Source organism: Rhododendron vialii, chromosome 8a, assembly GCF_030253575.1.
Source record: "Rhododendron vialii isolate Sample 1 chromosome 8a, ASM3025357v1".
Lineage (NCBI taxonomy): Eukaryota > Viridiplantae > Streptophyta > Magnoliopsida > Ericales > Ericaceae > Rhododendron > Rhododendron vialii.
The window spans coordinates 5,599,119-5,620,197 of NC_080564.1; the positions used below are offsets into that span (position 1 = coordinate 5,599,119).

Below are 21,079 nucleotides of genomic sequence, written 5' to 3' on the forward strand. Positions count from 1 at the left end.
AGTCAATCTTAACCCGCTAACTTCGTGTCAGGTTATTGTATTCTTTCATAAATAGTGTCGTGTCATCTTATATTCGTATCAGAATTTTCTCAACTCTAATCCGACCTATTTATCTTTCCGTATTATCGTGTCGTGTCATAGTCGTGTTTCGTGTCAGAAATAACTGACCCTAACTTGCTAACTTTGTGTCGGGTTCGTAGCGTGTTCTCGTGTCGTATCGAAAATTCTCACCCCTATATATAATTATCATCAGGGCTGATCAAGGCAGGACGTCCGGATTTTTGCTAAAATCGGGATCACGAATTTTCAGTCGTTGGATTGTGTTTCAATGGTCCAGATATACGAAAAGTTTATGACCGGTCATAAATGTTCATAAACCTTCCGCATATCTGGACCATTGAAAATACAATCCAACAGCTTAGAGCTAAAGTCCGGATCAAAACAAAAATCTGGACACCCTAACTTGATCAGCCCTGCCCTTACTAGTATGTAAATCTGTCTATATATAAACAGTTACAGGGTTAATGATGGAGGGCAATGAATTAGTGGGGTTGAGTGAGTTTTGGTAATACACTAGAAGTTGCTAGAATCATTGCATGCGTAGACTTCTGATGGTCAATTTGATATTTGCATCGATATCTTAAGGGAATATACAAATTGTATTAAAAATCAAATAAGACGGATGAGGAAGAAGTGTTGCAAATTCTATATTTATATATGTTGCGAAGAATTGATGAAATATAAAAATAAAAATAAAAAATGAAGGTAAACACCGCTGAACACTGCCGAAGAAGAAGCTATTAACGAAGAAACCAGTCAAAGGACCGGACATCATCCAAAGCAAGATTTTACTATTTTGTTGCATTATCCGTGGACCGTGATAGATTCTCTTGTAAATTTATGAATTAAAAATGGCAGTGAATCTATCTATCGATCTATCTATCTATCTATCTATCAATCAATATAGTATAGAAATGTGTGTGAACCTTCAAAACCTCCAAACTCCAATTCCTAGAATTTTTAGTCTTTTTAAAAAAATAAATCTATCAATATAGTATAGAAATGTGTGTGAGCCTTCAAAACCTCCAAACTTCAATTCCTAAATTCCTAGAATTTTTAGTTTTTAAAAAAATAAATAGAGAGAGAGAGAGAGAGAGAGAGAGAGAGAGAGAGAGAGAGAGAGAATATAAGAAGGGGTGAAGGAGAGATTTTAGGGGAAAGTTGATTTTTTTAAGATGAAAAAGAGTTGAGTTTTAAGTAGTATAACAAAGTAATGATAAGGCTGCTGATTTTGCTACTTCATTTTTTATTAATGTCACTTCTCTGTAAGTATATTTTTGGTGCAAAAATACACTTGCATGGGAGTGACGTTAACAAAAAATGAAGTGGCAAAATCATTTTCCTAATGATAATTGTACTTCTTTTGTTTTTCAAAACCCATATCGATGTTTTTTAAAATATATACTCCACTAATTAGAGTTGTAACCGATACCCAGGAGAAAAAAATAACAATGTGATTTTTTTTGTCAAAAAAATAAGAATATGATTTTTTTTCCTTGCAAACATGCATACCATTATCCTGTGGATATAATGGAAAAAATGCTACTGTGCATCGAATTTGAGACAGTAAAAAAAAATTAAACTACTATCTTTTTCATTATATAGCATTGTGCTTGCCCGATACACAAAACCAAAAAAATACCAATATGATTTTTTTTTGTTCCGTATATTGCATGAGCACAAATACTAGTTAGGAGTAATTGCCAGTAATAATTGCATTGTCTAATGCGGCCACGGGTCGCTCGAAGTAACCTAATTATCTTGATATTTATTTTGAGCTTTTTCGTAACCTAATTAATTTGTTTAATAATTTTGATAAAGAATTTTATTATATATAGGTAAAACAAAGACTACTGGTCCACCGAAAGAGATGCTCCATGCATTTATCTTTGAAATAAGTGGCACGTCAGTTCATAAGTTTTCTTTCTTTTCAATCAATCATTCCTTGTACACCAGGTCCCGTTTCAGAAATTTTCGTAAAAAATAAGCAGCATATTTTACATTTTCAAACTTAAAAATAATGTAAATAAAAAATAATTTTTTAATTTTTTGCACCGTATTAAAGATTTTAATGAGATCTATTAAACAAAATTCATATTGATAGGAAAATTATTTGCGTAAACATATTATTTTTGAGCTTGAAATTGCCTTCTTAAAAAATACAGTAAGTACTTATTTGACGTTTCGGAACGGCCCTAAGCGTTTAGGTGTAGGAGGCACAATATTTTCCTCGTTAGTTGGCACAGTAATCTTCGGTTGCTTTGTCGTTAGCTGTGGATCCAACATCTTTAAATGAACCTTCTTGGGGGTGTTCGAATCGTAGACGGTCGAGACGTAGCACTTTTTGAATATTACCTGTTCACCATAAAAATGAAGCGGGCCACTTGGTCTACAAGGAAAATATTGCACAATTCTCAATAGAAAATAACTTTTGTATAGTGAGAGGGTAAGTATGAATTTCAAAATGCAGTATCAAAGATAATCACTAAAGTATTAATGTGATAATGCACTTCAATAATTTTTTTTATTGACCATTAGAAATTTGACATTCTTCGTTTTATTTTATTTTTTTTATCAGTGTTTGACATTCTTCGATGTCGTACATTCTTTGCTTTCTTGTGTAGTAGAATGAACAAAATTGGAATGTTCCATTATTGGTAACCAAAATCCAAATAAGCCATAACAAACATTTCCAAAGTACCAAAAAAAGAGAGTATATAAATCATATTAAAAAAGGGAATTGATTTCTACACTGCATTTTTTTGATATCTACACTTTTTTTTTAGTTTTTTAGCAAAAAATACATACACTATCAATACTAAAATCTTTGCAACCAAAAAAAAAAAAATCAACACTAAAATCTAATAAAGAAATGTGGTTATCAAAAAATAGAGTGCAGAAATCAATTCTCTTAAAAAAATGTATGAATCTAAGAGTTTAGTATCAAATCCAAGCTGTCCATTTATTTTTACCATAAGCTGTCCACTACTCCTACTGCTTTGATTCAAAATTGAGAAGGGGAAGCTTAATTAGGGCTTTGAGAAGAATTCATGGGCTTCACAAAACCCGATGTAAAACAACATTGAAGATTGGTGGGCCTCCTTTAAGAGATTCAAATAAGGGCCCAATACCACTCCTACGGTCTTGTTTCTTTTTGAGATCTCAAAACTTCTAGGCATGGTTTTTAACAAATTTTATCTGTCTATCTATATATCTCTCTTTATTTATTATTCTAAAAAATCTCTCTTAAAATCCAATCCGAACAAGGTGACCTCACCGTATCCGTTAATTCTGCCAACTTGTGAGGTGGTCAATCAAAAATCTTTTGGTTTTAACTCCATTTTATTGTGAGGTGGTCCCGCACGTCCTCCTCAAGATCAATAGATTCAATACCAAGAAAACAAAAATAGCAAAACCAGATCGAAGACCATATATGCAGATGATCATCACTAACCTTACTTGGTTGAAGTTGTCAAAAAGTCCATCAAGAAAGTCGAGCAGATGAGAAGCCATAGATGCGAGATCACTTTTTTCCCCGCCGAAGGTTTTGGCAAGACGCGGAGAGGAAAGAAGAGATCGGAATCGGTGTGATTGAGACACGTTTGTCTGTTGTAGTAGTTTTTTCTCAAATCATTCACATTAGTCGTCGTTAATTTCTTCACCACAAAAAGTGTTTTGTTCCAACATGTTTGGTGTTTTTTTTAATAAAAAAAACAAGCGTGTTTAGGAATGGCATGAACGTGCTTCAAAAGAATTGTTCCTGATCAATCGCATCACTAATGGTGTAGTGATCATTGTGACTTCCACACACGCAACTAACTCAACCAGCCAAATAAAATGAATGAATGAATGAATGGATCGTACGCATCACTCTTTTAGATCCGAGATGAATCCATATTTGGGTCACAATTAAAGTGAGGCTTCGTGCTTTCCAGTTAATTCCAGTCCATGCTTTTGAGATCGAGTACGATAAGCAGCTAGCAGTAAAAAACAAAACAAAATAAAATAAACCAAATAGGAAGGACATGCAACGAATTTAGGGAAATGGGACACATGTCCCATGAGGTGTCTATGTGTAAGGCCTTACAGGAAAGTAGTATTACGTTAGAGAGAAGAAAAAACATTGGACGATAAATCTATGGATTTTGATTTCCTCGTGTAAAATGGGTACCTAGCTAGTTAGTTGTACGGGATTTCACTTACTCCATTATTAAGCTAGTTTTCTTCTTCCACTTTTGTGAAGAGAAATTCAGATGGAAATCAGCCAAAAGATGAAGGTTTGTTCACCGCTTATTTTGTGTGTGTGTGTGTGTGTGTTACTATTTTTCTGTCTCTCCGAATTGTTCACGTGGATGTTCTAATTCTATTATAGGTAGACAATCTGTCTTTTTAGCTTCCTTCGTAATCGTAATTAAAGAAGTCTGAGGGTTTGGGTTCTTATAATTGTTGTTCCTAGCTAGTGAACCATCAAATCGAAAGAATTTTTATTTTATTTTATATAACCGGATGTCTGGACTAGTTTGCGTGCACATTGACTAATTCCAGACCCTTAAAGGTAACGATCAAGCATCGCCCCTAGTAGTAGTGGCCCCAAGGTTTGAAATGTTTGGCTTTCGTGAGAATAAAAACTGTGACCTCATGAATGAATACTTACTAGCTAATTTCTCATAACCAATTGGCCAACCTCCTTGGAGTTCGATCAAATCGAAAGAATTAAGGAAGTGTTAGTGTAACCAAGGGCGACAAGGTGGTCACTTGAACACCCTTATAAAAAATTTAGCATACATGTATTAATTTTGGTTTGGTCATTTTTTGAACCACCAAATCCAATTAGTCTTGAACGACAAGCTCAAAGAGCGCTGGTTGTTGACTTGAGTAATTTCAATTTGATCTAGGACTAGGACAAAAAAATCTTGTCAAATAATTCTAACGATAAGGACGAAACAAGAAGAATATATATCAAAAAAGTTCATGCCAACCTATATGCCTCATTGATTTGATATTTGACTCTCACTTGCTTGCTATCTACATTAATATTGGACTAGTTTATATGAAAATTGTCTTGACTTTAATTGAACTCTATTAGTGCCTATTATCTACGTTCGTATTGGACTAATTCTATATAGAAATTGTCCTGACTTTAATTGAAGGGAAAATAACGGCTCAGGACGTATTTTGATAATTAATACTCGCCAAGGATAACATAAGAATATTTGTTAATGCTAAAAATATCCTTAACGGGTATTAATTATCAAAATACGTCATTAGCCGTCATTTTCCCTTAATTGAACTCAGTTAGAGAATGATGAGAATCTCTTAGTCTATTAAATTGGACTCCAAGTTATAAAAAAAAATGCAAAGATAATCATATTCAACGTTTGGAAATTTGGATTGAATATAGATAATTGTTGTGGCTTTATTGGTAGGCAGCATATGTCCGGTGTTCCTTCCTTGTCTCTTTAAACCTTTCAAATATTGGATGCTTAAGGACTTTTCTAAGTACGCAAAGGGGACTTCGGGTTGGTGCTGTATAGTGAGGCGAAAGTCGTTTATTGTTGAGATGAAATCTTAGCCGTCAGATGTACAATTCGACGGCTCGGAGGTGCGCAACACGGTGCTGCGCACGCGCACCACTGCATTGCATCATCCCCCAATTGACGCAACGGTCGCGTCGGGTGTCGAGTAGAAAGGATTATACAGCACTAAAGAACAGCCTTTGGACGCTCAAGGGCTTTTCTTTTCTTTTCTTTTTCCTTTTTGTTTTTATGAAGTACCTGTCTTGTCGACATTTCCTTATTAACGTTGTACCGTGCAGTCGACCGATTATTATCGGTCCATGTTGAGTTTACTTTTATGGTCAAAATTGTTCATTCGTTAAAGCTCGTCGAGAGCCGCAACCAGGTCAAACATCATATCACAGTATTAACTGAACATCCATTAAAACCTAATTGGCCATGTTGGGTTTGATCCGGTGTGGCCAAAACCATTTTCAATTAGTAGTATCACCCAGCCTTGCATCTCATATTAATTGCTACAGAGTTATGTGAAGAATGGCGAAAATTTCAAATACAAATTTAACTATTTATCTCACTTTCCCCCTCACTTTATCTCCCATTTCCCTAGTAATTCTTTTCCTTTCTTTTATCTCTCTTTTCTTAAGTTTCAAACAAAGCCTTAGAGCTTGTTTAGCAATGAGCTAAAATGCGTTTTTGAGCTATTATATTGTAGGAAAACAAAAAAACCAAGCAGCAGCAGCAGTTGAGGTAAACCCCAAGGTAAAATGACTTTCTTGAAATGGTTAGGTATTAATACCTAAGCATTGTTCAGCAGCTGCTCTTTAAACAATTAATTTCTCTCTCCTCTTCTATCATTTAAAGCATTGTCCTCTTCTCTCTCACTCATTCCTTCCCTCTAAAAGTAATAATATATTTTAATAAAGAATAGGTTAAATAGATAGTATTGGTGTGATGTTGAAAGAAATATAAGTAGGTAAAATAAAAAAATGTGCACTGTTTACAAGTTTTATTAGCTAATAACTGGTGTACATGCTCTTAAGTTGGATTATGTTTACTTTAAAATAATTTCAAAGCGATAATCCAAAACGAAAACGAAAATTATGCCCACATAAAATTGAACTTATCACGTCTCTCCCTGGTGACAACTGTAGTACTCGCGATTCCACACTCTCCCTTCCACAAAGACATGTCCACATCAAATGCAACTAAAAATTACCCATACACCCCTGTTAAGATAAAGTTGACGGGAGAAGCACAAGTTGAAAATTGCCACGTCCTCATTTCATCCCTACTGGATAATGTATTTATTTCTTCTTTTTATTTTTTAAACCAAATGTCCGGCCAAACTTGCGCAATTGAAGCTTAAAGTTAACTATCGGACACATCCTCTTGTGGCTCTATATTCACGAATGTTGACCTTCATAGAATTAGAACATTTAAACTCTTATAAAAGATAAATACTTATTTATTTTTTCATACTCACATAGTTAAATTCATTGGATACAAGCTCTAAGATTTTCTACGAAAAATTTAATCAAAAATCAATTAACAATAGATAGTATTATCTCGAAAATAGATTAATCAAGCTTGAGTGGCACACCATCCGATTTCTGAAATTTAGACGGAAATCAGACGTTAACGAGATAAGGTATACGCGGGTATTCTGTAACTGCGAACACAATAGCAAGGACAATAATGGAGTCAAACCGGAGGAGGTGGTTTTTTTAATTCCGAGAGATTCCGCCCTATAAAGTGCAAAGAGGAGTGACGTCTCTGAACTCGCATGTGGATAGACATCACAGTGACAAATTTCAACAGAGACCTTTACGAAGTAGTACTATCTGTGTATACATTTTGTCAGTCGATTTTTGGTTGAGAGAGAGATGGCGATGGCAATGGCGGCGAGGCGTGCTTCCGCGTCCGCATTTCGTGCTCTAACTTCATCGCGGAATTTAAATTCGTCGATTCTGACCAGAGACCTCCATGTAAGCGGTCGCCTTGCTACTTATCGTTCCATTTGCAGATTACTTGGATGATTATGAATTTTTATGTTGACACCGCGTCTCTTTCAGTACTAGTTTCAGTCCTGTAGCTTGAAGTGTTTGATTTAGTGAATCGTTTGATTTTTATATAGTTCGTCCTCGGTGATAGCATCGTAATTTCGAGCGGATCGGATTAGATTCCAAACTTGTATCGAGATTTGTGTCTAAGTGTAACGAGTGTGGGGTGAATTTTGTTTTACATGGATGATGATGAGTGGTGATGGTGCGTTTAATTGCTTCAGAACACCATGCCAAAACTGTGATGCTTCTGCCAGCAATAGGGGAGGGAGAGGGAGGGAGAACCGTGAGTCACCAAGTAAAAGTTGGCAATTTGATTGTTAATTGGGGTAGGAGGCACACAACTGAGCCCGAAAACATTGTCATTTGTTTCCTCCTTACATAAAAACTTCGAAGTTTCTAGTCTATTAATGTCAGGAACCAGCTTATGCACACCTCGATTAATTCTTGAATACCAAACCCACCGCCCACTAGTGGGGCCTAATAGTTTGAATTGGCTCAATAAAAGTTGATAGCACCTGAAAGGTTTTGAACCTAAGACCTTAGGAGCGAGCAAACTCCTTAGTCTGAGGCCTTGATACTAGGTCAACCCCTTGGGTTAACTTCGACGTTTTCAGCTACTTGTTGATTCCTGTATAAACTATTAGACTGATTAGGGATGACAGAACACGAGCTCCATCTATTTCTTTTAGCTGTGTGTGTGTGTGTGTGTGCAGGATTACTGGATTAGTATCTAGATTGATTCTTTGCAATTCTCTCATTTATAGTCCTCCATATGGGGATTAGTCACATGGAAGATCGTATTAGCTTGTGGCCCCCCTACAAATTGTCTTACCTCTTCCTATAACTGTGAAAATAATCCTCCTCATTTTTTCCCATTTTTTATCCCACTCTGATGTATAAGTTATCTATGCCAGTATAATCTCATCTATTCCGGTGGGCGGTGGGTCAACCTGTCCCTCTACGCCTATTCATAATCTTATCTTGTCCTGCCCAAAATTGCTCCTACCAGATTGTTCAGTATAGTCATTGTGATAAAAATTAAACCAGTAACCAGAATATGAAATCCGAGCCTCTGAAAAATTATCTCATTCTTCTCCAGATCCAATATTTATTTCATGAACTTTTTGTATTTTCTGACGAAGTTCACTTACAACTAGTAGTTTCACGTTGTTTTGATCAATAAAATAAACTGAAATAATTACACTTTATCCTTTAACATCCATATCTTGAAAGTTGGAAAGATTAAATAAATCCATGTGTAGGTCTTCACTGTGTGCACTTATTACATATACTGAGTATTACTTTATGTTTAAACATCCAGTTATGTTGAAGACAAGGAGAGACAAAATAATTTTTTTTCTTGAAACTTTGTTCTTACCATGCTTACTTGGGCCATACTATGACTTACCAACTTTTTTTTTTGATGTACTAGTACTAGTACTACTAATACTTTATTTTTAAACACCCAGTTTATTAGTGGTCTTCTTTTCTGCGGGTTTCTATTGTCTTGATTGGACGTAACATCACCATTGACACGCTGCTTTCTGTTCCTGGAAGGCTGTTATATTATTTGTGACTGCTTGCCCTGTATTTAAAATGACAAATTTGTAGGCAGGTATTGAGTTTATCAGGAAAAAAGTAAATGGTTATTTGGACTGGGGGGGATACCAAATGGCAAATGATGGATTATGATCCCAGTTCGGCATGCCTTCTCATCTTAGACCACCTAGTGATCATTGTACATGATAATGTTGCTCTCATAGCATACCCATCATCTATCCTTGAACATATCCGCTATATGTTAATTTGTCAATCTCATTGCATATTTCTCTTGTTCGATTCTAAAAACTACGTGTATGGCACCTGGTAAATAAATATAAAAATGAAAAGTTGAAAGAAAAAGATGTAAAGGCATTCACTTTATGGCTTGCATATGGGAGCTTTTTCATGTGCATGCTTGCAATTTTTGATTAAGGGTTTAGCATGGTCTTGTTTCTTGGTCATTGTTAGCAGGCTTCCCCTGGGAGCAAAAAGATAGTTGGAGTTTTCTACACAGCAAACGAATATGCTGAGAAGAATCCCAACTTTTTGGGATGTGTGGAAAGTGCATTGGGCTTACGTGAATGGTTGGAATCACAAGGCCATCAATACATCATCACTGATGACAAAGATCGTCCAAATTGTGGTAAGTATGCACTATGCAAACATAGAAGTATTTTCAGTTGAAGATATTGGATTCAAACTTGACATTGGTTATATCAGTATGATTTGGTTCAATATTATCTTGATTTTTCTTGCTTTAAGCAATTTATGGAACAAACAAAATCGAACAGCAGATATTCGTTATAAGTAAAGATGATTTGTTACTGCTTTGAGGTTACGAACTAGTGAAAGAACTGAGTATTGGGAATCACAACATGTCTAAGGGAATTAAAGTATCTATCAGGAACTGCAATTTATCTGGATCAGAATTCAGATGTCATATCAATGTACAAACTGACTTATTTGGTAGAAAGCAGTGTCGCCAAGCTATTCTAGATTTAATGAACATTTGTAGTGTTTTGCACATCCATCCATGAGCATTTTCACTGTAACTAAAAGGATATTACAGCAGCGTGATATACAACCAGTGGAGATTCTTTCTACCCTTGCAGAGAACAAACGTTTTTCTAGCTGAAGTTTTTTCTGTGAATATATTTTCTCATATTGATTGATCGATTTTAAACTTTTCCACTCTTCATCTACGATTCCCCATTGCAGAACTCGAGAAACACATTCCTGATGCGCATGTCCTCATAACGACGCCATTCCATCCGGCTTATGTAACAGAAGAAAGGATCAAGAAGGCTAAGAATTTGGAACTGGTGCTCACAGCTGGAATTGGATCTGATCATGTGGATCTCAAGGCCGCAGCTGCTGCTGGGTTAACAGTTGCAGAGGTCACTGGAAGCAATGTGGTCTCAGTCGCAGAAGATGAGCTCATGAGGATTCTCATTCTTGTTCGAAATTTCTTGCCTGGTTACCAACAAGTTGTTCGTGGGGAATGGGATGTTGCAGCTATTGCTTACAGAGCTTATGATTTAGAAGGAAAGACAGTTGGAACTGTTGGCTGTGGGCGAATTGGAAGGCTGTTACTCCAAAGATTGAAGCCTTTCAATTGTAATCTTCTGTATCATGATCGGGTCAAGATGGACCCAGAGTTGGAGAATCAAATCGGTGCTAAGTTTGAGGACGATCTTGACGCCATGCTTCCAAAATGTGACATCATTGTCATCAACACCCCTCTAACTGAGAAAACAAAGTAAGGACTCATCCTTGAGTTAATGGCACTCTTTCTTACTATATAAATTTTCATTTATTTTCACATGGTCATTTACGAACAAGGGGCTTGGTATCTTGGTGGACAGTAAGTTTGGTTAAAATGGTTGATACAGCTAATGAATTTTCACACCCTTACATTTGCAACTACTTTTTATGTCTGCTAAGAGTGGGTTCATCAATTTGAGGGATTCTGACCTCTTTACTTGGCCATAGCTCAAAGAGTCCATTGTCCAAAGGGGAAGCCATCAGCGGCTATCATCTTGTTTGCAATTACACTTCTAATAATCATACTAAGCAGAGTTTTGATCCTGTGATTCAGGGGGATGTTTGACAAGGATAGGATCGCTAAGTGTAAGAAAGGAGTTTACATTGTTAACAATGCTAGAGGAGCAATCATGGATACACAAGCAGTTGTGGACGCCTGTAACAGCGGACATATTGCAGGTATCTGAATATTTTGGGTTTCTCTATTATGGATATGTCATGTTAACTTCCCATTTCTTAACTTCTTGGCATTTGGAAGTGTTAAAATACATTAGTTATGTGTCTAAATGGTTCCACGATCACTTTAAGGGTGTAATTTTCTTGTTTGTGTAATGCTTTTCGTTCCACTTGCATAACATCGGGGTGTATTTTTGTCGTAGCACCTCTAAAGGTCATTGTCTCAAAGACTGGCAAATGTAAATATGGAAAACAGAAATCCCAGCTCTCGTCTTTGAATAGTGTTTTTGCTTTGGTTTTCTTGTGCCTAGGTTATGGTGGGGATGTTTGGTATCCACAACCAGCTCCAAAGGACCATCCATGGCGGTACATGCCAAACCATGCCATGACCCCTCATATTTCTGGCACTACAATTGACGCACAGGTATGAAAACTCTTGTTTTTCCCCTACGTCTCCCAGTCTTGTTTGTTTTTGAAGATACCGTTGTTGCTTCTTTTCCGCTTCGATTCTCTCAACTCATGAGAAGGTGGAAATTGTTGCAGTTGCGATATGCGGCTGGAGTCAAGGACATGCTGGAGAGTCACTTCAAAGGAGAGGAGTTTCCACTGGAGAATTACATTGTTAAGAAGGGTGAACTAGCTCCCCAATACCGTTAAACCTGCTTTTGAATAACTTCCCGAGTTGAGTTTGTTCTCCACATACTGAGCAATAACAATACGAATAATGTAGTTTTGAAGTAGAATATGTTGTTAAGAGCAAGCGTAGAGCTCTGTGGAGTGAGAAAAATGTAGGTTGTAATCTCATAAACTGCTTTACTTTGAGAGAATGTTGTTTAATCATAAGCATGGTGTTAGCAAGTCGATGTATGTGGATGTCGTTCACATTGATAGGATTTCGATTTGTTAGATCAGAAAATAATGCTGTGCATGGGAAAATATTTCCACAGGTGAGCTGATTTAGAAAAGAGCTGAAAATAGGGGATTGTCGTGAAGAACTAGTTGAGTGTGACCAAATGAACCTCGCAGCAGTACCCAGAAAGGGGACGATAGCCACAGCTACTACTGTCCCGAAAATTGGACAATGGCCAAAGTTACTACGGTCCCACCAAGGTGCGAGCGTAACATCTTCAGTGATATCTAGTTCACACTGTCACGGTCCACCGTCCAGAATATCTAGTTCACACTGCCGCGGTCTGCCGGCCACAATATCTAGTTCGTGATATTTTTCGGACAATGGCCAAAGTTACTAATGTCCCACCAAGGTGCGAGCGTAACATCTTAGGTGATATCTAGTTCACATTGTCACGGTCTACCGTCCAGAATATCTAGTTCACACTGCTGCGGTCTGCCGTCCACAATATCTAGTTCGTGATATCTAATAGTTTGTATTGCCGCCGTTCGCCGTCCACAATATCTAGTTCATAATATCTAATAGTTTACACTGTCGCGGTTTACCATCCACAACGTGAAGGGGAAAAGCAGAGTTCACCAAGTTACCTTTGCCAACTCTTTTTTCAGCTGGGACTATCTGTCCCGATTAGGGTCGTTATCACATGGCATTCTTGCGAATTAATCATTGTTTGGAGGAGGACAACCCATCACCATAGTCCCACTAAGATGTGAATTTACCACTAAGACACGGCTGGAACCAAAGGCCAAGATTCAAGTGGAACCAAAGGCTGTCTTACACGACATCTGATTCGAGTGCCCTACTGCCCGCAAGTGCGATTCGGACCCAAGACCCTGTGCGGGGAGGGGACTTTCACCCATGCTCTGGCCATCTCGGTTACAACCTTTGTGGTTTGCCAACTCGACTACCACGCAGGTGGTCTACAACGTTCAACTTCTACAGCGAGAGGTGCTACAGTCCCGACGGAGGGATCCCGACCGGATTCCCGATGGCGCGCCGGGCCCACTCCGGCCATCGGATGGCTGATCTGAGCCGTCCAAAAATTCTAAAAAAAAAAATCAAGTGGGCCTCGCGAGAATCAACGGCCTTCGACTTGTGTAGGTGGCCGATCCAAAAATGGAGTGTTTGGATTGGCCGCCTACATACGTCGGTGCCATTGATTCTCACTTAGCCCACTCAATTTTTTTTATAGAATTTTTGAACAGCTCGGATCGGCCGTATGTTGGCCGAAGTGGGCCCGACGTGCCGTCGGGAATCCGGTCGGGATCCCTCCATCGGGAACCTTTGATTTTCTGTTCTACAGCTACACCTCCATCATAGAAATTCAATTATTAATATTTGGGTGGTCTCTTTGGGCATTAACGACCTCTTGAAATGGGAATTCATTAATACATTAAATACCATATATTCTCATAAGTATATGGAACAGACTCAAAATAGGTAAATTTTGAATTCTAAATTGCATGTATTTCTCAAATAGAATTTCTAGGTCGTATGTAATATTGTTCAGAAAATTACCCTCTCAATTGAGCACAATTTTGTCCCTTCATATACGAGGGAATACTATGTCTCATATACGTATGCGTTAAACATGATCTGCGTACTTTTCTTATTTGATTCATTTATTTTAAAAAACTGTACACTTCCCCTAAAAAGATAATGGTGATATAAATTTGGTAACAAAAGATTATAGTGTGTGATTTTATAGCACTTTGAAGATAAACAATAGAGTGCAGTTGGTGCCTCCTTTATACTCCAATGCATATAGGCAGGGTTTGATTCTCGAATCACTATCCCATTTCCCAAGTCCCTTAAGATATATAGGATTAACGAATGGCAAAAAAGAAGAAGAAGATAATAATAATGTTTTTGTGAAGGTCCGACCAGAAACAAAAAATTCATCCCAGGTTCAAACACTACCTTAGGTCACGGACCAACACTAACGGCCAAGATCCATTCACAAAAAGTGGAAAATCAACGGTCATAAATGAGCACCCTTTTCTAAGTTGTAAAACGCGATTTCGACGGAAGTACAGAAATTCACACAGTGTGAAAAAGCAGATCGACCGAAACCCTAATCTCTCCTTTCGCTGCGTTGAGAAGGTAATTCAATTTCCAAAACTCTGTTTAAATTTTCAAATAATTCGGTCTGTCCATTAGGGTTTTCGATCTACGAAGTTGTTTATTTTAAAGTTCTTTTGTTCTCAATTTTTAGCTGCCGTTATGTGTTGTTGTTTCTTGATTTATCACCACTTTTTGGAGATTTTTAATCTGTATGAAATTGAAATTGTGCAACTTAATCCTCAAATGGGATGAGTAAACTTGAAGGGTTATGTACAAATGGCCTGACTGCAAATTAAGGACATTTTCATGTCTTTAACCAGTCAGATGATACAATCATTAGCAGTGAGTGCAGCCGCCCCCTAATTGATTGGGACTTAAATGCTCTCCTCGGTTTGGTTTGGTTTAGTTCTCATTTCCTTGAGCATCTCCAAGCTTTACTCAAATTTGAGTAAAAGTTGCATTTTGAAACACTCCAATGGGCAAACTCAAATCTAAGCACAAATTTGAGTAAAAGCTTCATTAATGGCATTGTTTTGAATTTGGGAGGGGATAAATAGCCTTTTAAAATTTCAGTGAAAATTGAGTCTCCCTACATTTAAGTAAAAATTATAGTGAAACTCAATTTGGTATAGGGTTGAGTAAAGGAGTGGAGTGGATTTTTCGGGGTTTTACTCAAGTTTGTCTTCATCTTGAGGAGATGAATGGCCCTATCTCATGCTTCTTGTGCAACGGGCCGCACAGGATTGCTTCTTGTGCTTCTCGTGCTTCTATGTCTGACCTTTTGAATTTAAGTAAAATAAAGGTGAGGGTTGGAGGTGCTCAATATATCTACCTTTTCTGGGTTTTTTTTTTCTTCTCCCTACTGTAGCTATGTCTTTCAATCCCTCACACACGTTTTTGCTTGGAATAGTTTCTCATGACCAGTGGGGGACAGGGGTTTCATTTTTGGTGTACATATATATATTTTTTAACTGGAGACGTGATAACTTCTTATTGGCTTTTTCATGTTGGGATAGTTTCTTACTAATGGCTGAAGCAAAATCAACTATGAGGAAACCAGTGTTCACAAAAGTTGATCAGCTGCGGCCTGGCACCAGTGGGCATAATCTCACTGTGAAGGTTGTTAGCGCGAAGACGGTACTGCAGAAGGGCCGTCCAGATGGCCCCCAAGTACGCCAAATGCGGATTTCTGAGTGCTTGGTTGGTGATGAAACTGGGACAATTGTATTTACTGCAAGGAATGAACAAGGTATTTACTGTTCATGGTATTGGTGGTCAGTTAACGACTTTACTTTTTACGTGGTTCAATCATGTTGAATATGATTTTGTTTTCTTTTTTCCTTTTCCTTCAAATTTTACTTCTCTCTTTTGAAGGATTCTTTGATAGCAGGGTTAAACCATTAGGCATTAGGTTCTTATTTTATTTCTGTTCTCCATTTTGCGAACTATTATTCCTTGTTCTTGCCTAGCTGGTGGTTGCTCAACAATTTTGCTGCAGAGCCCACTTTTCTTTATGGGTAGATGATAACATTACATGTTACTTTATGTTATCCCTCGGAAAGTTCTCAGCTGCTGATTGCCATGGGAAGTTCCTGCACCTTATTTTCTCGTGAAGTGATTTATGAGCTGTCATTTGCTTGGTCATAAAGTGTTCCACTTCTAGGTTCTAGGCTTATAATTTTTCAATTATATGGTGGTTGTAGATCTTGGAACAAAATTTGTGGTAGTACAACCTCTTTTGTGGAGTGGATAAAAGAAATCACTGAAATGTCTTGGAACATGACCTGCTCCACTTGGGTTTTACTAACAGACTTCAAAATACGTGAAAAGTTAATTCATAAAACTTCATCAAAAGCAATCGTCGAAGCTGAGTCTTAGTTTGGCTATGGATTCTACTTAGTTTGGTTGAAGTTTAATTCTTGTCTTTCCTTTTATGCAGTGGAATTGATGCAGACTGATGCTACTGTTATTTTGCGCAATGCGAAAATCGACATGTTTAAGGGGTCAATGAGGCTTGCTGTGGATAAGTGGGGCCGCGTAGAACTGACCGAACCAGCCAGCTTCGCTGTTAAAGAGGATAATAACCTGTCATTGGTTGAATATGAACTGGTCAACGTGGTCGAAGAGTGACTCATAAAAATGTAGTCACTCCTACTAATCTGGGGCCAAAACAACTGAATCAGGCAAAAGAAAGTGGGGTTTGTGGTTTATGAGATTGGCAAAGCAATGTTTAAGTTATTTTCCAGATCATTCTGTTCGCACAGTTCCTGGGAAAGTCCTGTTTAGGAAGAAAATCTTGGAGTCAAGTCTAAAAGAGAAGTGCAATCGTATCGGGGAGGCCTTCAAAGGTAGCTAGTGGAACAAGTTGTCTTAACGCCACTGGTGCACAGTCGGTTGAGAACTTGCTTTGGTTGTTTCTTTATGTTAAACGTGGATTACTCTCGTTCTGGGTGGTAGAGAGACTATTTTGGTTCGTATAGTTTTATTAGTGTTGAGTTTAATGACGGTTTGCCCGTGTTTCATATTTATGGATTTGATCTGTTGGATGTGTGAAAACTAACTGCTGTTCTTGTTCAATTGGATTTCACCTTCCTTGGTGTACTGTGGTTCTTAAGCCCAGTATTCGTGAAAGCTTTCCTTTACCTGCCTTGGAATTCACCGTGTTTGGGGGTGACCAGGTGATGAATTAGCTTGTCACATTCATTTGGAAAGTCATGTACACTTCTCACCCAAACCCAACCAATGCTTTTTCATTTGTTTCCCTTTCGGGCATTTCGTGTGGAAATGTAAATCATCTCCGTATTTGAACTTCTCTGCCCCTTAAGACTCGAACACACATCATCCCTGGAGGCTGTATCGTCAAAGAAATTTTTGACGATACGGCCTGAAATTTTGAACTTATCTGAAATTTTTGGTTGCAAATGGGAACCGAAAATTTCTGTACTGGCCAGCGTGGTACCCTATTTGCAACAAAAAATCTCTCCACTCTCTCACGCGTGCGCGCGCACACACAATATGGACACATTGGATGGTAATGGGACTCTGATTGAGGATGTACCTTGTAACCTTTTGAAGTATGAACAGTCAAGAAAGAAAGAGTTAGCTACCAGCAGAATTGCTTAGTTGTAGATCAAACAAACGTCAACCTTTCTGGATTTCAAACATAGTACTGAGTTCTCTCATTACTTCTTCGTTCCTTCTCTAGAAAAATAACAGTGTGACGAGTTCCTCTGACTGAAAGATTCTACTTGTCACCAAGAAAGACACGGCCTTCTCAAGTCGAACTGTTCTGTTTGAGAAATTGGAGCTCCTTCATTTGAAGCTGTACAGCTTCTTCTGACAATGGCTTTGGTTCGGGAGCCCTTTCATCTTCTCCGCCTTCTGCTACTTTTGTTGCCTTATCTTTTACGATTCTGTTTATCTCCGGTTGCCCAACTGAGGGGAAAACAGCATTCAGCATGATACACAATAATCTCTCATCTTCTTCTTCCATTGGGTCCCTGCCGAAGCAGCAAACATAAATAGCTTCAAGGGCTTTCTCAGCTCGAGCCTCCATCGGGACAACAGGAGTCTGGACGTTTAGCTTTGCTCGTTTCTGCATATGGAAACTTGTCTTAGATCATAATTTATGAAGGTTTCCGACTTTTTATCGTCTTGGGTGCTAATTTCAGGGCTCAACAAATCTGAAACACGAAATTTAGGCATGACGGAAAAATTCTTACCCATCATACACCGTCTGCTTTATCGTGTTTCATATTTTCCTAGTGGTCATCAACATGGACCGGTCAGATCTATTTTTGAGCAAGTCGAGATTTTTGAACCATTTTCTGATCCTTTTGATGGCGTTGCTTTGGAGATTGGTATAAAATTCATACCAGTAAACTCATCCATCAATACATTCACTAGAGTTAACAATCCACAAAAAGCATATATTTGAGAACTAACCTCTTTTGCTTCGTTCATCATGGAAATAAAAGTCTCCTCTTCAAATTCTATGTCATTTGATAACCGAAGCCTCGCCACCCCCTCCAAAATTTCCTCAGATTTGAGCAGACCAGCACCAACTGCGGCTAACCAGCAGCATAGCAATACGTACAGTGAATCCCCTGACTACCCAAAAGCAAATTCCAGTTCAAACTCATTCCACTATTGAGGGTACAAAAAAAACAACCTTCTTTTGAAAATGATGAGATTAAAATCATACAAGGTGATGGAAATCTCAGTAAACCAAACATCTTCTATATTTTCACAAGCCGAATGCAACAGCTGAGACTTTAGAGAAGATGAAGAAACGATAAGAAATAAACACGATAGAGTTGATCAAAAACTGAAGTACGTAGTCGACTTGAGTTTGAAAAATCAAAAGCTCAACCAGTTGTCTGCGGAGCGAGTTTGCGTTGATCTAGCAACAGCTCAAAAAAGGTGGAACACCATATTGATGATCTCACCCTTCATCTCTACACTATCTCATAAAGGGAAAAACCAAGTCGGATTCAAATTAACCTCCAAGTAAAGTCGTCCACGCTACTTTTATGCCAGAATTATCCGAAAAAATTGCTTCGGTTTTCTCACCTCTCAAATGCTTCACTAATGATACAGTATTTTTTCTTGGATTTTGTTATCCCTTCTTCATTTCCTCTCAACTGCTTCGGTTCGAGATTTTTATACCACATGTATAGAGCGTGCACAACCTTAGTATCAGTCTAGCACTGCCATAAACCAAAATAAAAGGAGACATGGAATTCACCGATAGTATTCTACAAAATCGCATCAATTCCGGCCCATTTTGGAGACTTCAGTGTCCCCCTGATTGCTCCTGGACTTGGAGAAAATTTGCACAGTTCAGAACTATTTCCGGGGCTTTTAGTTAAAACCTACTTAGAAGAGATGAGAAAACCTTTTTTTTTTCGCTTTCGGCTCCGTGTTATACATGGAAATGTTAGGTTTGTCAAGCGTGATTCGCCTTGATTTTGCACTCCGGGATTACGACAGATTCATCCTAATCAGGGAGAACTGGTGTGAATCGTGTCTGTACCAAAAGGACTCATATTTGTGTCGTTTCTTGTGTTTTTTACTTGATTACTCTTCGTGCAATTGTGGGGGTGTGGTTCTTGGGTCGAATCCACTTCAAGAAGGCTTTCATTGGCTTGGTACTCTCATGATATACTACTCTCTTGGATGAATTTTTTATTTACCCAAAACTTAAAAACAGTAATTATATCCAAAGCAGACAAATTGAACCAAGTAATCCAACATGAAAGGTAGATAATTACCCGGCCGCGGCGATCTTTGAATTCAATGAAAGCTCTAGAGTCATTGACAGAACACTTATTCCCAACCCTCCTCCGAAACTCGGCGAAATCGATGGTGTCGCCGCCGAGGCCGCCTTCGTCGCTCAAGATTCTGGCTATGAGGCCGACAACGGGCAGTGACCCAATTACCTTGTTGGCGAAACCAGAGAGAGTGTTTGAGTCCTCCATGTAAGCTCTGACGGAGAGGACCGCCCCATTGGAATGATTCTTTACTGATCTGCGTTTTCCGGTGGTGGGGATTTTGTAGAGGTGGCGGAGGTAGAGAAGAGGAAGTGGTGGGGAGGTTTTGGCGTGGAGGGAAAAAAGAGTGGCAGTTTGGGTCACAACCACCATGGTCGGTAGTGGTGGAGTTGTGTGTGGATTGGTATGGGCCTCTCCTTTATATACTCCATGTGAGAGGATATGGTGGTGGCTAATGGCTATGATTGTTTTTTCAAAAGTTATGACCGGTCATAAAATACCGTGGTCATAAATAGTATATTTCGGGTACAATTCTTTGTATCTAGTATTCATTTTGTGTTTTTTTTTTAAACTCCTTCCAATAGGTTCTCTCCGATTTTTGTAAGGTTGTGCATAGCACATGAAGCTGTGTTCCCCTAATTTTTTCGTTTTGATGAAATGAATCAGAAAAGTAAAAAAATATCAACCAATTTAGAAAATGTATGAATAAGGCGACATTTTAAAAAAAAAACAAGTTGGTTGGTATTATTTTACTCTTTAATAGTCATATTTTTTCAAATATTTTTGTGCTTTCGTAATATATATATATATATATATATATATATATATATATATATTGTGTTTTTATAATCAAATTGTTTCTTTTGTGAAGAACCTCTTTCTTTTCTTTTCTTTTTTTGCCAAAGAGAGGAGATTTTATTGCTAATTAGGAAGAGGGCCCAAAGCCTCATCAAGGGTGAGTGACGTCAGCTAGTGGGGAAAATCACCTTTCCAGCTAATCGATCCCGTTACTCAATAGAAAATGCTTAGGCACAGAGTTAGCTACCTTATTACATTCAGGTTTCACATGAGAGAAATTGCAGAAAGAGATATTTGAAGCAAGTTTGATACAATCAAGAATAATAGTGTCACTGTCGGCGTAAGACCAGAGCTGGTTGGGTGATTGAACAATCTGCAAAGTATCTCCTTCATTAAAATTAGGGTGTGTTCTGCTAATTTAAATAATAATTTTATAACTACATACAAACACACAAACACTTAATCACACATTCACAAGTGAGGTGGGCCCGACACACAATCTACACCTCCCGTGTGTGTGGCCCACCCCCATTTTGTGGAGTGTGTGCGTGTAAGTGTTTGTGTGTAATTGTAGTATTGTCGTTAAAAATGATATATTGTGAGAGAATAATTTATCTCGTAAAACGTAAAATA

At 38.0% G+C, this 21,079-nt stretch overlaps 3 protein-coding genes across 5 annotated transcripts; 2 read left to right on the forward strand and 1 right to left on the reverse strand.

Annotated features, from left to right (window-relative positions):
• The first annotated feature begins 4,272 nt into the window (after positions 1 to 4,272).
• LOC131298888 (formate dehydrogenase, mitochondrial) lies at positions 4,273 to 12,259 on the forward strand. Of its 3 annotated transcripts, none has more exons than XM_058324390.1 (6): positions 4,273 to 4,337; positions 9,653 to 9,824; positions 10,400 to 10,940; positions 11,280 to 11,404; positions 11,713 to 11,825; positions 11,945 to 12,259. In XM_058324390.1, exons 1-6 carry the CDS (start codon positions 4,314 to 4,316, stop codon positions 12,056 to 12,058), a joined length of 1,089 nt encoding a protein of 362 aa, XP_058180373.1. In that variant the 5' UTR covers positions 4,273 to 4,313; the 3' UTR covers positions 12,059 to 12,259. The 3 variants fall into 3 exon arrangements, with proteins under 3 accessions (XP_058180373.1, XP_058180372.1, XP_058180371.1); XM_058324389.1 differs by lacking the exon at positions 4,273 to 4,337 and adding an exon at positions 7,255 to 7,561; XM_058324388.1 differs by lacking the exon at positions 4,273 to 4,337 and adding an exon at positions 7,311 to 7,561 and having other exon boundaries at positions 9,650 to 9,824.
• Positions 12,260 to 14,253: 1,994 nt separating this feature from the next.
• On the forward strand, positions 14,254 to 16,931 carry LOC131298891 (uncharacterized protein At4g28440-like). The gene is made up of 3 exons (XM_058324392.1): positions 14,254 to 14,414; positions 15,392 to 15,624; positions 16,315 to 16,931. The coding sequence occupies exons 2-3, from the start codon at positions 15,402 to 15,404 to the stop codon at positions 16,503 to 16,505; spliced, it is 414 nt and encodes a 137-aa protein (XP_058180375.1). The 5' UTR covers positions 14,254 to 14,414; positions 15,392 to 15,401; the 3' UTR covers positions 16,506 to 16,931.
• A 490-nt stretch (positions 16,932 to 17,421) lies between these two features.
• On the reverse strand, positions 17,422 to 20,096 carry LOC131298890 (photosystem I assembly factor PSA3, chloroplastic). The gene is made up of 3 exons (XM_058324391.1): positions 19,649 to 20,096; positions 18,321 to 18,485; positions 17,422 to 17,970 (listed from the first exon to the last, which is right to left on the reverse strand). The coding sequence occupies exons 1-3, from the start codon at positions 20,018 to 20,020 to the stop codon at positions 17,650 to 17,652; spliced, it is 858 nt and encodes a 285-aa protein (XP_058180374.1). The 5' UTR covers positions 20,021 to 20,096; the 3' UTR covers positions 17,422 to 17,649.
• Positions 20,097 to 21,079: the final 983 nt, after the last annotated feature.

Bases quoted from the DNA above. Each gene is read 5' to 3' on its own strand.
- LOC131298890 (XM_058324391.1), bottom strand. From the start codon at position 20,020: ATGGTGGTTGTGACCCAAACTGCCACTCTTTTTTCCCTCCACGCCAAA. The intron at 18,486-19,648 runs GTAATTATCTAC...GCTTTTGGGTAG, and splicing joins TCAAAGATCGCCGCGGCCGG to TCAGGGGATTCACTGTACGT. The intron at 17,971-18,320 runs GTTAGTTCTCAA...TTCCATATGCAG, and splicing joins TGATGAACGAAGCAAAAGAG to AAACGAGCAAAGCTAAACGT.
- LOC131298891 (XM_058324392.1), top strand. From the start codon at position 15,402: ATGGCTGAAGCAAAATCAACTATGAGGAAACCAGTGTTCACAAAAGTT. The intron at 15,625-16,314 runs GTATTTACTGTT...CCTTTTATGCAG, and splicing joins TACTGCAAGGAATGAACAAG to TGGAATTGATGCAGACTGAT.
- LOC131298888 (XM_058324388.1), top strand. From the start codon at position 7,460: ATGGCGATGGCAATGGCGGCGAGGCGTGCTTCCGCGTCCGCATTTCGT. The intron at 9,825-10,399 runs GTAAGTATGCAC...TCCCCATTGCAG, and splicing joins CAAAGATCGTCCAAATTGTG to AACTCGAGAAACACATTCCT. The intron at 11,405-11,712 runs GTATCTGAATAT...TCTTGTGCCTAG, and splicing joins TAACAGCGGACATATTGCAG to GTTATGGTGGGGATGTTTGG.